Here is a 16229-nt window from a genome sequence, read left to right as displayed (position 1 = left end):
TATTTGCTATTTGTGTCATTGTAAAATTATTTCAATTGGTCCATTCGTAAAAAAAGTAATAAGTAAATAAAATATTTTTTTATTATAATATCTTAAAAACAAAGAAAATGATTAGCAGAAGAAATCATATGAAGGTATATATGTACTTAATTTGTTATATAATAGTTAGTTTATTTACTTATTATATACTTGTTCACACATTGCTTATCCCGCTATCAATTTCAATAATAAAACTGCTAAGGCCGTCATATTCATTTGATATATATATTGATTTTGTTTTAATAATAAATAATCGGTAAATACAGTGACTCGATTGATCGATTTATTTTTAAAACAATTGAACAAACAATGTGCTTATTATATTAAAGTATAACACAGGCTCATAGATTTGTAAGTGTAATTCTTTCAAAATATAATTACTCATATAAAACAATGAAATAACTGTTTAAGGTGCTATGAGCTGCTTTACAAAGTTATTTACTTACCCCGTTTAGAATAGCGTTGACAATACAGTCAGGTATTGTAAACATTTATTGCTTGTGTCTATTAAATAAAATATAACGTTATTCTTTATATCCTGCATCTGCTGGAGGCATGGATCATGTATGAACTGTATTGTTTTTTTATTAAATATTCATTTGTTCGCAGTTAAGACATGTATAAATAATATTCTATAAACGACAGCTCAAAGAATAACAGATAGAGTGCCTATTTGTAGTTACACTTTTATCCTCACAATTTTGACCTTTGGAATTTTTGTTTACAAAACGGTCTCCTCAATATATCCTGTTACATTTTCTGACCCAACATCGAAAAAATTTGCATACGCGATGAAAATTATAAAAAATATACATCACCATAGTGATTTATAATTCAATAGTCGTGATAGAAAAACTCAAAATACTCTTACTTATGAACGTGTGGTAAGAACGATATGGCAACCAGAATTGCGTAGGCACGCGTCTCAGGGGACCTTAGCCTATCAGACTCGTCGAAGTAACGAGATTTGAATATGAGACTTTAGACAAATCAAGGATGGCAATTTATACAGAGGCACTTGTTCCCTTTGCTGTAAAGCATTTTGAGGAATCGATCTTCTTATATAAGCAATATTTAATCCGTAGAGGCGCTTTAATGATCTAAAGATACGTCAGTGGTACTCGTGATGCATATAGTACTTATAATAACTGGTAATGGTAGTAGTGTTTAGAAAATATTACATAATATGCACACTTTCCTACCAATAATGAACTATAAGTTTGTTTATTCTATCATTAAGGTGGAAACAGATTATGATTTTTACAGAATTTAGCGGGATCAATTGTTATTTTTGAAATTGGTATAGGTGGAAAGGTGAAGCTGCTTAATCCAACTTCACAATTCGATATAATTTAGTTTGATCGTGATGTTCTTCACGCTAATTTGAAACGCATCCTTCAAAACCTATTTCGTACTTACTCATTGTCAATATTCCTTTTAAATGCAGCATCATCCTTTACTGCTCCAAGTGTTTTAAATCGTAGATTACTAGTTAATTAACTTTCTCCTTTCTTCGCTGTTCCCTCAAAGGCAGTATGCCTTCCTGCAAGGGATCCATGTGAATCTTGTTATATTCGATCCGATAACTCGCTGGCGGTCCATTACCATAATCGATGTTGACACGGAAAGTCGTTGACACATCAGACTCTTTTTGCCCACGCTAAGCAAGCTTTAAGCAGGAATAATAATATCTTGGCGTTATGATAGCACAGTTCACACGCTATTCACATAGTTTCAATTATCACACCATTATAAATAATAACAGGATTTGTTGCTTATTGAAGCCGTTTGTGAAAAAGGTTTAAAATATCTTAAATAGTGGGGTATGTGGATGACAAACATGAATTAATAATGTACCCAAATATAAAAAAGGAAAACAATATTTAATCGTTGTACGTATGCTATTGGATTTTCTTACTCACTCATGTTGATCTGATCGCAAGAATTGGTTTACGTCATTTTTAAGTGAGTTAGTATTTAAGAGCGAGTAATGACGTCACAAAAAGAGTGATATAGGAAATACCCGTCGCGGAGAATCAAGGAAATACCAAAAACGGCGGACCTAAAATTATTTACCTGGGTTACATAGCTAGATAAACAAAAATTTCCTTTTTCAGTTCATAATTAGAATCTAGCTGCAAACCAGAATCAAGCACGTGGCTGGAACAAAGCTGACCTTAATACTGTTAATACTGTTTGGTACATTGTTATAATGTGTACTTTGTCATTCAGCTAAAAATTGCATTAATCAAAGCCATATTGTGGCACTATAGATGTAAATAATAATAAGATAAGCAATAACTTTTGTATTTAAATATGATGTAAGAGTCTAAATAGATTAACCGTTATTAAAATGCAAAATGATCACAAAGAACTTAAATTATTGTAATTTTCAAATGTTTCTGAAAATCAATAAGGCCATTGGCGTTCCTTGTTAGGAACTGTCCTGTCGGACGAATGTGTAGATTTGTTTTTATTATTCATAATTAATTGCTTATTTTTTATATATTTCAGATTATCAAATACATACTTCTCTTTCTTCCAATTATTACATTAATGGATTAAAGTTGAATTATGTTTCTATTTTAAGCGTAGCAAATAACGAGTACTGAGCTATTTCCAGGACTCCAGGTAAGGCGGAAGCGTCGATTTTTCCGCCATTAGATTGACCTGATTCATTTTTAACTGAGAATCGACATTTAATTGCTGTTTATATTGAGTTTTGCCTACTACGGACTAGAAATATATTTTTCATTTATTTTTTTACTACACAGTTGTTCCGTTGAGTAGTGACTGGAGACTGTAGTTTCGTTGATAATTATAAGGTAGAATTAACTTTACCAGTACGTTTGTATGCAACCGTCTCCTTTAGATTCGATTTATCCCACTTTAAAGTGAAAAATAGTTTTCTGAATGTGAAAAATTAGGTGATTCTGCCCTTAAAGCGATATTGTATTTTATCGTCATTCTTTTTCCTACTTAACTTCTCGCGTAAAAATAAATTCTTTATGTAGCATAAGCACTATAAAACTTGTTCATTTCTCACTTAATATTTATTTGAATTTAGATTAAAATCTTCTTTTCTGGCTATTTTCCTACAAAATACATACTTCCAAAAATTGACCCAAAGGTTTATTTTCCCTGTACGGGTGACACAGCTTAACAATCAAATTGTTTTTTCGCGGTATATTCGCTACACGAATCCGGATATTCTGATTTCTGAAACAGTGTCTTTTGTTTTAATAACTAACGTTCATTATTTTTTGGAAGCCTTGATACAGTTACCTAGTTTGAGAATGGGGGCCTAGATTCGATTCCCTGTGTATGTGTACTTATAGATATCAGCTGTTCCCAAGGTTTAGCGTATTTGGAGTATCATCTATTATGGTATATGAATTGCTTTTACAGGGTAATATGATGAATGATACATTGTTATCTTGTAAAATGTCAGTATATACTACGTATTCTCTTTCTCTGTCTTTGTGGATAGAAGCTCTTAATAGAATGTTGTCGCTTAAGCCCTTGCAATGTATATATTAATTTCAAACTCTCAAAAACATTGAGCTTAAAAAGTCCTGATACTAAATCACGTATAACAATGCAATAGCATGCATATACGGAGCGTATCTCTTGATTAACCTCCGAGGCAAAATTTTTATAACAAATTTTTTATAGTTTGTATATAACAAATTTTTTTAACAAATTTTTTAGAGTGAAGAAATGCTCATGCTTACCCACGCGAGGCAGAGACAGTGGGTTATGGCAGACTCCCTCTACCTTTAAATATGGTGTAAAGTTTATTTCTTAATCAATAATTCTTTGACTAGTGGACAGTGGACATAGCAAACCATTGAACATTATAAATTACTTTTTTTATAGCTTTATAACGCCCTCAGAACTTTCTAGAAACTGAATGTAAGTTATTGAACTATCAACAACATAATTCTTTTACAATTAATATTACATCGTCATTAATTTAAGAGGTCATAGATCAAATAGATGAGATATCTTTTGAAAGTTATTTTATTTAAATAATATATTGATATAATAAAAATAAATAGATCACCTTCACCTTTGAATATTTGCACATGTAGAGCCTTTGAAAAGAGCCTTTAGCTAAGGGGGTAGGAAAAGTATAGAAAAGTATACACCATAATATACCAATGGACTTGGACATGTAGCGGTGAGGGAAGGATGCGGACCTCCGGCTCCCCCACTCACCCTTAAAACAAGGTAAAATTCTCAAGCTACTATTTCACGAGTGAAGTTTAGAGAGAAGGAGTATATCCATACAAACTAACAAGCTATCCACTTATTCAATGAAAATAATAATAGAAAAGCCTTCATGGGAAAATAATTTATTTTATCTTTTATACATTCAAAATAGGTATTAAATAAATTTACGGATAATATCGATAAGGTGGTCAAAAATTTTACGTAGATACTTTTTGGCTTTTAATTTATATAATAAATAAATTAAGGTGCTTATGTTATGTTTACAAAAAAAAAAAAATAAAATTGGAAATCATTGGTGAAACGGACAGAGTTTCTAGTCTCTACTCTAGTTCTTGTTTATTTGCCTGTCATCCTTGTCTACTCTAGTTTTTAAGCTGTGTGAAACTGTCGTTTTGTACCACATTTTTCTTACAAAACACTTCACGCAGATACGGTTCTCGTACCTTTAGCCTCCAGACTTCTTCATTTGTAGTTAATCGTAGGTTTTCCATATACAGATAAACCTCTCTCATATTTAATCAATTCCAATACAACTCTAACAGTTGTTACTTTCGATTATTTCAGCATAGTACCAATCGCTTCTAAAACCCTTACCAGCGCCACAAAAAGTGAACAATGTAACACAAATGTAATAGATTTTCAGAGCGTTAACAATAGGTCATTTGCAAACGTTTTCTCAACTAAATTATATAAAGCCCTATGAACTAACTGTCGTCTAACTTACCAACTAATTCTTACATCATCAATTTCGCGAGCAAGATACGATTGTATTGGAAAGTATCAGGATAGCAGGGTTAACGGGAGATGGGATAGGGTTGTCAAGGGAAACTCGCAGTAGGGGTAATGTTATAAAAGTGTTGTTACAGTGGGCGCGCGAATCAGTCGTGCCGCGATCGTCGTCTTAAGCGGTCGGCGACACTTAACTGCCACAACCGTCCGCATAGCGCGGTCGCTCTGTCAGACGGACCACAACACCAGCCTAAATGAGGTAAGACCAACCATGTTTACGCCACAGCCGCAACGCGAATGCATACGAAAAATATTTATTTGTTATATGAACGATTTATTTCTGTATTTAAAACGCGTTAATAGCACGTGATATAGTGCCGGTGAAAGTTTCATGCAACAAGTTCATCTGCGTTTTGTTTAATCACTGTTTATGTCTATAGTTATGCTAGGATAGAAATTGTTTCATGAGACTCAAGTTCCTTTCCGACTATAAAGTAGGACGATCTCTTAACCTAAATATGTGAAATGTTATCATTTATTATCATTGAGAGAACGTTGCGAATATGCTAACATTTTATTTTCGACAAAATACAAGTCCTTTTGGTGATAACGAATAAAACAAACAGACGGTGTAACGTTTACAAAAATATGTGCTAACAAGCCAAATAGCTAACGTGATTGAATTTATATAGGTATATTTTATGTTTGAATGATAGAGTGTAAGGCAATTTATTTTTATGTTCCGATGACTTTTATCAAACGTTCCGTCGCGGTGAGGTTGGTAGCGATCAAAACAAATGTTGCAAATAAATGAAACTGCTTAGGTCTGTATATTATTTTAAAATTTGTACACAGTTTTAACAGGTAGTATAATTGTTGGTTTCTCGGTATATTTTAAAGTTTGCTATTTCATTTGTCCATTAAAACAGTTTCCTATGAATTGTTATGAACAAATAAAGAAAATCTGTATACATAAATAATGTTATCAAATATTTATCTTTCAAGATCTTATGCCATTTAAGCGATTGCCCCATAACAAATTGTTTTGTTAATTTACGTATTGGACTACAAATTTATAAATATTTGCTCGTTTTAATTATAAGAAAATTAATAGAAAACCCGTTCACATAAATAGTAAATTTATAATTAATTTTTATATTAAAAGAATGTTGAACTCTATCCAGTTTCCAAACTCGTTTTAAAAAATAAAAAGCTTTCATATTTATCTAAAATATTAAAACGTATAAAATTTGTATGACCGGTCATGTAAAATAGCCGAAACGAGATAAAACTCGATTCAAATACAAAACAAATACTGATAAAAGAAACAATTTATGCATATCAAAAGATTTTAAATATTTAAAACTGAATAATCGTTGGTATTTTTGTCTTTTTTGTTTGGTACGTATTCAATATTTGGACCTGACTAAAATACTATTATTTGACTTATAACAATTCTGTTTTGAAATTTAGCTGTAAGTAATTATCGAAATTTTCTGTTGAGGGTCTGAATTTTAAATGTCATTCATCATTTTTAAAATCGAAGCATATAAAAAACAGTAGCCATTATAGTAGTATATAAAAATTGTATAAAATATTCGTTCAAACTCTATATACTTGGTTAATATCTCAATTGATATTAACATAATAAACCTGCAAGTTATTAATAATAATAAAAATGTTATTGTTACCAAAAAGGATACATACATATATATAAGTTGCTTAAAAATAAATAACTTATACAATGCAAAATTTATCATCATCATATCATTTCTTTCCATGTACATTTTTAGTTGGTAGTTTGGACTCTGGAGTAACTTTACACTGCAAAAAAGAGCAGACTATAGAGGCAAATTAAAAGAAAGACAAATGTGTGTGATTTTTAAAATAATAAATTTAACTGTACAAAGGAAAAATTACTTATTGATTTTTAGTAGTGGCAAAGACCAATTCTTATATATTTTTTTTCAATATTAATTAACAAAAAATATATAAATAATTTGGTCACGAGGACGACGTCAAAACAGACAAAGCCGAGATCAGCGGCTAGTGCTACTTTCACAAAATAAGTAGAAAGGAAGTATTTAAAAATTAGTCCTACATTTAAAATATTAACATAATATTGTATTAACTAAAACGGTTTAATAGAAAAAGTTATGTATAACGAGTTTTTGCAAGAAGAAAAGTCCTTTTGGAAGTTTTTTTTACATCCGACCAACTTTGCTATTCCATTTAAACATTTTCCTTAATGTCTAAAATATTTTGTGTGAGGCTTTGGGTTATTTTAATGACAGGCAAACATGCAAACAAAATGAAACTTGATAATATTGAAATTGTAATGTCTCTATGTATGATTTTAATAGATATGGTTTGTGATAGTAAATTAAAAATCTAAAATTAAATTATTTAGTAACATTAAATATACGAACGGCCTTTTGTTTGTTGGGTAATCATTCGAAACGAAACTAGACAAAATCAAGTCAATTATAAAGCATTTCAATGCTATAAAACTAAAAATTAAATTCAACAAAGGCCGCGTTCCATCGATACAATAATGTAATCATTGAAATAATGTTTCGTATTGGTTGTGATGGTTCTTAATCATCTCAATAGATGGCGTGGGGTGCCCCTTAGGCACATGAAACCGAAAGAGTAGAAGAAATTCGATTACTGTGGCAGGATCACGGGTGGCCGAGAGGCTAGGCGTTGCTACGGTTAGGCAAGATACGCAGGTTCGAATCCTGCCTCGTGATCAAATTTTTTCTATTCTTTCAAAATTTCTCAAAATCAAGTCTATGTAATTCTGCGAATTTATTCTATATATGGTATAATAGAGCCCACTGCTAGACTGGACTCTTGTAGGATCTCTGGACTGGACTGGAATACATTGGATTAAACTTTTGATCCTATCATATCTTATTACGTTAACATATATACGATTATGTAAAATATACATACATGTTTTTTTTATTTATTAAACATGTTTATGAAAAATTTATCGAATGTGGCAATAATGTTAAAACGGCTATTCGAATGGGTACTTTTATTCATAATATATAGTATACACATTTACTTCTTATTGCATTTCCTTTTATGACAATATTTTATTGACAATTAGATGAAGGTTTTATATGGAATCGGACATATAAGTAAATAATGCTTTTTTGGGTCATTTGGTAGCCCCGAAGATGAAGCAGATGCATATGCTCAAATATCGTTTGTTAAAACAATTCTTAATTTTGAGACACCGTTTCAATTTATAAACTAATCAATTCAATTCGATTCTCATAACAGACATGGTTATGATATCTGTTATCATTCGTTAAATAAATATTATTATTGAATCAGGTCAATAGACAAATGTTGATCTTATTGGGCCAGCGTCTCGCGTTGTCAAGGCAACGAAATTATTGAATAAGGCGATTACACACGAGCGTGATTAGTCAGTCAGGGTAAACGTTGCATTATATGTCTAAAAACTTAAAAAGTTAGTTTTACTTCAACTCGTTTCTCGTACGTATCTATTATTATTTATAATGATTTTACGTACATACACTAATAAATAAATGATTTATTTATTTTCATAAAAATTTAAGAAACGTATTGTAATATTTCATCGCAGACATTTGAAGCGTTAAATCGGCATTTACAATGTTTATTGTATAGTTATATAATTTATAAGCGTTTGCTTTACATACATATTTTTTTTTATAATTCGAAACTTAAATCAATGCATCGGCATTCGTATATTACATAATATAATTTTAATCAATTCCCTTTATTTACAGTTTTATCGGACACTATGTAATAAATTTCATAAATATTTAATTCGATTTATAAATCTTTAAAAATTCTCTAAAATCACTATAAATTGATTCAAGAGTAATTTTTTTTATTTGTCATTTCGATTTCTATTTAGTTGTATAAGTTTAAATGTATTTGTATACACAAAGGGTTAAAGATAAGATAATTCTTCGTGACATTAAGGTGTAGCTTCTAATTCTTAATTTAATGTTTCTTTTGTATATTCTACGCAGTTGGCTACATTCAACCGGCCGCGTTGCCTGAAATTCGGTCAGCATATCATTTTTATCCAATAAAATACACTTTCGCTATATTTAACCGGACGTTTTTATTAATTAATGCTATTATTCAGTTTAAAAATGTATTTGTAGTAGTAAAATACAATACTTACGTTCAAAAATAATATTCGCTTTTAACAGAAAATCTAAACTGGCCTCTAATTGTCAGGACTAGAACAAATTTGGGCGTAAAATGAAACCACATGGCAGGCACCGGCTTTCAAATAAAAATAATCATAAAAATCGTTCCACCCAGTAATAAGTTATGAAGGAACAAACACAAAAAATTCAGTCGCATTGACAACCTTCTTAATTTTTTTAAGTCGGTTGAAAAAGAAAACAACACCAAAAGCAAAGAATCCGAAGCGAAGCGAAAGCGATACGTTTGTTATTTATATGCCGAACTGGCGATGAGGAAGTGACCGCCATTTTCAAGGAACTAACATAAGAAGGATAAATCCCTTTTTCCCTATTTTCCTTAAGATTCAATGCTATACATGTAGAATTCTATTGTTCCTTATCGTATACATAATCTATATTTAGCGAGAAAATTGTTTTTCTGTGTTTTTCCACAAAATTTTGTAATTTGGGGTTTGGTTTAAAAAAACTGTCTATATTAAAATCCTTGAATCCTTGAATTTATATTTATTGATTGAAACTATGTAGGTATTTATTAGAACAAGGTCTGGGTTCGACTTGTAGGATTCATTGCAAAATATAGCAAATATTTTTCGAAGATTTTTTGCATCCCATGGGTAATTCAGCCATTTCCAGAATACACTATAATATAATCAGATTCTGGAGATCAGATTTGATTGATAAACTCAAAGCATGTTTTATAATACCTCAAAGTATGTGATCACTCGTAGTAAAAATAGAAAAATGTATGTGTTTTAATATATAAGATAATCTGAGAATGTGTTGAAAACATAATTACAAATTTGAGTCAATACTCAATAGTTATAAACCCATGTGGACCATCGTTCTAATCTTTTAACAAATTATTCAAGCAACAGTAATTTAATAGAGCACTGAGTAGTATAGATAAAGAATATCTTGTCTCTGTTTACATTTAAAATTGAATTAAAAGCCAATAAATTAGGCGGTGCGCCGAGAAATATACAAGTGGGATTTTTGCCGGCGCTACATCTATTTAAGCTATTAATGTGGCAAGCCTCGCCAACCTAATGGTTCGTCATTTGAACAGTTAATAGTGTTTGCGGAGTGTACAATTTTAATTTTCGATGTAAGAAAATGTAGTGGTAGACGCGTAATCTATGAGAAACCACTAGATGAAATAGAAGAGACATTTGGCTTTTTCTATTTCAATAATAATGTAGTAATGTATTTTTTTTTCATGATTTGTGAGCCAAAAATTCTTAAGACCGACACCAAAGTTCTATAATATTTACGAAGGTTCAGTTGTATAAATAGACAGATAGAAGTCTTTCTGTGTATTTGAAATGACGGAAAATCACAAATCATTAAATTTTTAATAACGACCACTACCACTATGAAAACTGGCTGGAACGTGGGTGTGTATTTACAATGAATCTTGATTTAAACCCATCAAAAGTCTTTTCCATTATCTATCCCTATTCACTTTGGTCACGCTGGACTGGCTGGACCGATTTCAAAGATTCTTTCACAATTAGAAAGCTGCATTTACACTGAGTGACATATGACATATGTACCACGGTTGAAGCCGGAGCGACCAGCTAGTGGACAATATATTAAACTAAACTACGAAAAAATAGTTGATAGCTCCTGAATTGTATTGTGTCGACGAGACAATAAAAATCACATCCCACGCGGAGTAATCGCACAGGTGGACCGAGAGACTGTATATAAATACATCATTTACTATTTCCACCAAAGCGTTTTATTATATCTCAAAATTGTACGTCTAACGTATCGCAGTAATAGCGGTTTATGTTTTTAGGTGTGATATTTCTTCATATTTTATCTGTATTTTAACTTTTCGAGGTATAACAATTAAGGTATTTTTATACCTGAGGACTGATGATTTGTTTCGCTCTAAGCTTTAATTAATTTTCAATTGAATATAATTGATTAATTTGTATTGTACGATCGTAAAATTTAAATTGCATTTTTAATTTTTTACAGCAGCCTGTTAAAAGAAAAAATAGTTAGTTAGAAAGTAGCAGATTTTTTGCCTATTATTTTTTAACAATAACTTCATTAGTTTGATAACATGATAGAACAACAGTATTTTTAATGAGCATATAGTTTTTTAACAATTATAAAGTAATAATTTAACATATTTCAATGTTTCGGTATCGGATATAATTAATTGCAATCGCAATAGGATATCATTAAACCAATACGTGAGTTACGCATTTTTATCATTGTCATTAAAAAGCTTTTAAGTTATAAAATGAAAGCACGTGATAAAAAAAATACATGTCCTGTTTCCTCGTGAGTTTCTGAGCAACTTTGAATTTGTTATATTTCATTGTGAGAATGTACTTTTTTGTTGATACTTAATAGTGTTTGTAATAGTAAATAGTACTGCCGTATATATTACGTATTTTTATTTATTAGTAGCTTTTGCCCGCGGCTTCGCACGCGTTAAACTCGGAGTTAAATAGTTGTTATTATACGATATTGTTTTAAAAGAAACCACGTAGTTCTAAAGATAGCATACATAGGGACAAAGGGACAGAGAAAGCGACTTTGTTTTGTACCATGTCGTAATTTATTGAAAATTTTGATACTTAATATAACACTTATGTATTGGTATCAAAACAAAATACACTTTATATTTAACGCCACTGTGTTTCCAACGTTTATACTTTAATAAATTTTAAACATTTTTCGAAATTATTACAAAAAATAATACAATGTGTTTTAAAATGCAACACATACGTGGATACAATGAAAAAATAGTCTCTAACCCGAGCAAGGCCTTGGATTTTCTTGATCTTGGAGACTTGGTTCCTATACATAAAGAGGTAGTTTTCTCGTGTATTCGGGGTTTTTCAAATGGAGAGAGAATTACAAATTAATGTTAATGATATTCTTTGTAACACAAATATTGTAAGTTGTGTAAAAACAATGGCACCTTCGAAAGATAAGTGCTCCAGTAGAAAGAATTATTTCAGATCAAATCGATTTTAAATTTACCCCAAAACTAGTCACAGTTTGTTTATATTTTCACATACAGTTTTGTAACTTCTACCAGTAGTGATATCCCTCACGAGCTATGCGAGGATTGTGCTGACTCTCCATCCACTTGACTTCTTGAAAATATAGAACGGAATGTGTGAAGACCAGAAGGCTTGTGCCAGATAGGTTCTGTTTAAAAAGCCCTTGACTACTTACTTAGCGAGTGAAACATTTTTTACCAACTTCTAAAAATAACGCACGTTTAGCACATGTTTTTTGTTGTTTTCGTAATTTGTGAACCGAATTAAAAAAATTAATATTTATTTCGTAAGAGTATACCTACCTCCTCCCGATTTGATTTCATTAGGATCACGTCAGGTTCTGATGATGGAATATTGAATAGATAGATAGTCCTTTTTCATTTATATGAAGATATTTCTCGTGTTTCATTAAATATTATATGTAAAAAAGTGTGCAGCTTGACGCCGTATTATTTTTCAACCGACTTCAAAAAAGAAGGAGGTTATCAATTCGAGAGTACTTTTTTTGTTATAATAATAATATTTTTAATGGGTGAACCGATTTCGTGATTATTTTTTTATTTAAAAGCTCATTCTCAGTCTGCTATGTAGTACTCAATCATTAAAATTCGGTTGAGTTCTGACAAAATGAAGACCGTTTACGTTTATTAAAAACATAATTACATTATTTGTTTTAATAATATCATTAATAAGGATTCGTTTTATGGATACCACGAGCGAATAAACGCAAATCTCTGCACATGCTGTACGTGAATGTTAATGAGGGTGACGAACTGGAATGCATTTGCTAATAATCAGTTTAGTATTGCGTTGCTTTTTAATTGAATAGGTATCTAGTGCTTACACGTGGTACTGCGTTTGTGTTATTTTTGTAAAGCACATTAATTGTTTGCGCGTTCGAAGTACGTTTTGATATAGTGCTTTAATTAATATTTATGTAAGTAATTATATTACGTAGATTCAATTATTTATTAATACATTTTTTGGCTAAGAATATTAGCATGTTATAATATCCGTTTTTAATTCTTTAATAGAAAATGTTGTTCATATATTTATATACTGTATACTTCTATTAGAAGAAAAGATTTGATTTATTTCTTTATGATTCAATTCAAAAACTACTACACTGATATTATCAAATTGCTGATAATACCTGTGCGCTGCGAAGACCATTCACTATGTATAAAATAATGTTCTAATGTTTATAGTACTTATGATTATTCACAAATGGCTTACCAGAAACAAGTAACTATCATTGCTAAGTCATAGGCTTTTGCTAAAAACTTTAAGTTCAAATAAGGGTGGTTCCAATGACCGGTCACAATCAAAATATTTATTCTTTTAGGTATATTTAAATTTTGTGTGAAATAAGGTTGGTTATTGAGAGATATTAGAGTTAACACTTTCAATACACGATGAGCAATCTTTAAGTATGAAACTTGTTACGATTTGAACAATCCGTTATAAACAACCAAACCGATCCAAACGAAGTGTGGTGTGGACTTTGAAGATCACACAAGATGACTGTGTGGTTTTATCCTGAGAAATTCTCCTTCAGGAATGGAAACTAGACTCGAACTATGCTTAGTTTTTTTCTGTTTTTCTCTGTTTGTATGTGCGTCGTGTGTACGTATTAAGTTAAGCTCACTGGGCAGTTTTGACTAAATTTTTAGGTAACAGGTTCTAAAATAAACCCTTGACAAGATATAAGCCTTGAAGATAGTTAAATACGCCATACTCAATTTTCTCTCACTGCATGTCGTAAAAAAAATTATAGTCCACGCAAGTAAAGCCGCGTGCAGAAAGCTAGTACGTACAAATAGAGAAGCAAATAAAGCTTTATAAAGCATATATCAAATTGTACATTGAAAGTAAAGTAAAATTTTATTTCACAAAATAAGAATTAATAGTCGTTGGACGTGAAGGCTTACGTACAGACTTTATTGCAAGTAGCTATACATAGTGTAAGCACTCTCTTATAGCATTCATAGTAATATATATTACTAGTAAAATAAAGCAGCTGTAGTTGATTAGTTTGTTTCTTTTCTCCCAAGTAAAGCAATCTAATGCTACGGTGTTTCGTATGATGAGTGGGGAAGCATATAGGCCCATATCCCTTTCTTAGGAATGCTCCAGAGGAATGATCTTTTTCGTGTGTCAATCCTTTTCTTATCCAGATGCAACCCATCTGCAGGCTCCTCTTCTGAAAATGTTTATGCGAAGTAGCAGTGGGTAACCACCACGGGAACATACTTTGACATAATAAAAAGAACACTCAAAAAGGCTAGACCTATTTGATACATTTTTCATGATATTCTGTCGTTTCGGTCTAACTTAAAATGTATTCTTATTATTACAGTTATATGGAATTTTATTATGGATTGAATAATATTTCATTTATTGTAGCATGTAGGTATTACATTGCATTTTAAGGAAATACTGTGATATACTGGATTATAATATAATTCACATTTCATCCTCAGACTAAAAACTAAACGTTATTCGTATCGAATAAACTGTTATTATAAACAGAAAGAATATAACGAGAAATATTGTTTCTTTAGCTTTATTATTTATAATAATAATAATATTTTTATTTTCAGATATTCATCCATATTTATATGCCATCCATATTTATATTTATTTTATTTATATTTATAATGCCTTTGTTTTAATTATATATATCTTTTCATTTATTTCTAATTACGTTAAACTATATTAATGCCAGTCAATAAATAACCTTGTCTAGAGTAGGTACCCACTGCCCATCCTTTTAGCTACTCAGTGTTGATATCTATTTTAATTCAATTTTTGCAATACATCACGATTCTATTTGGCACAAACGTTTTATCCGCATGCGTCATCTAACATCATTTGATCATAAAAATAACCATAATAATAAAAAGAGTAACAATAAAAGCGTTGCATTAGAAGTATGACATGAAATGTATGGTTGTAATGGATGAGCTTTTTATACGTTTTGTTCAGTGGGTCTGATTTCGTACCTGGCTCTAAATGTTTCAATACAGTTCAGTTTCGTACAAATAGGTTTTCATGAGCGTTTATTTCATGGCATATTTTATAAATCAGTCAGGTACAAGTGATTCTAAATTGCAATTTTTAGAATACGAAACAGTTGCAAAGCCATGATATACGTCAGAAGAATCAATCAACGAAAATCAGTAATAAAATGGGACGAGAGTGCGTTCGAAATAGCCAGTAAAAAAGCAATCCTAATAGTTAGGTACTTCGTTTCGAAGTGAAAATTAATTGAATGGTTTTTATGATTTCCTTTTAACCATTTAGTCCTTCAGAATGACCTAAATACGTAATATATAACGCCAATAAATACCAGCATCACTTGAACGACCATCAATCCCATCCTATATTGATTTATGTCTTCGATTCATTCAAAGGCCACAGTTTTATGGCACGAGCAAATTATTGCAGCGAATTTAGCATCCATATAATGGTTACATATAATGGTTCAGGCATATATATTATATCTATACCTTATATGATAATATAAAGCTAAATATTTTTTCGTTTGAACGCATTAATCTCAAGAACTAAACGCCCGATATCGGGAATGAGCTACATTATTTTTTAATAATGCAGACAACATTATATTTTTGTTTTTATCTGGTGCCACCTCGAGCAGAGCCAGGAGAAGCAGTCAGACATAAATTTTCGTATATTTTCGTAAACAATCTAAACCTAACTCTTCTAACATTTTACTAATAGCTATCAAAATAGTATATTTTATATTACACAATCCTAATAAAAAATAAACAGCTTATCTAACGAATTATTTTTTGTAATGTAGCTTATTAAATATTTTGGGTTCGTTTCAGTTGTTTCACACAACCTCGATGTACAATAGTACATATATATACATATGATATACCTAGTCTTGCCATAAATATTGTAATAAAGAAAAAAGAAAATTGTTAACTGCAAATAACATTTATTA

At 30.7% G+C, this 16229-nt stretch overlaps 1 protein-coding gene across 1 annotated transcript in view; it reads left to right on the top strand.

Moving 5' to 3' along the window:
- The first annotated feature begins 5142 nt into the window (after positions 1-5142).
- LOC119835765 (neprilysin-2) overlaps positions 5143-16229 on the top strand; it is a 51133-nt gene continuing 40046 nt past the window's right edge. Inside the window, exon 1 of the mRNA XM_038360751.1 lies at positions 5143-5263. Within this exon, the coding sequence (XP_038216679.1) occupies positions 5259-5263 (5 nt within the window). The 5' untranslated portion in view covers positions 5143-5258. The remainder of the gene's footprint in view (positions 5264-16229) is intronic.

This window comes from Zerene cesonia, chromosome Z (genome assembly GCF_012273895.1).
Source record: "Zerene cesonia ecotype Mississippi chromosome Z, Zerene_cesonia_1.1, whole genome shotgun sequence".
Lineage (NCBI taxonomy): Eukaryota > Metazoa > Arthropoda > Insecta > Lepidoptera > Pieridae > Zerene > Zerene cesonia.
The sequence above is the reverse complement of the archived record's forward strand: the minus strand, read 5'-3'. Positions and strand labels throughout refer to the sequence as shown.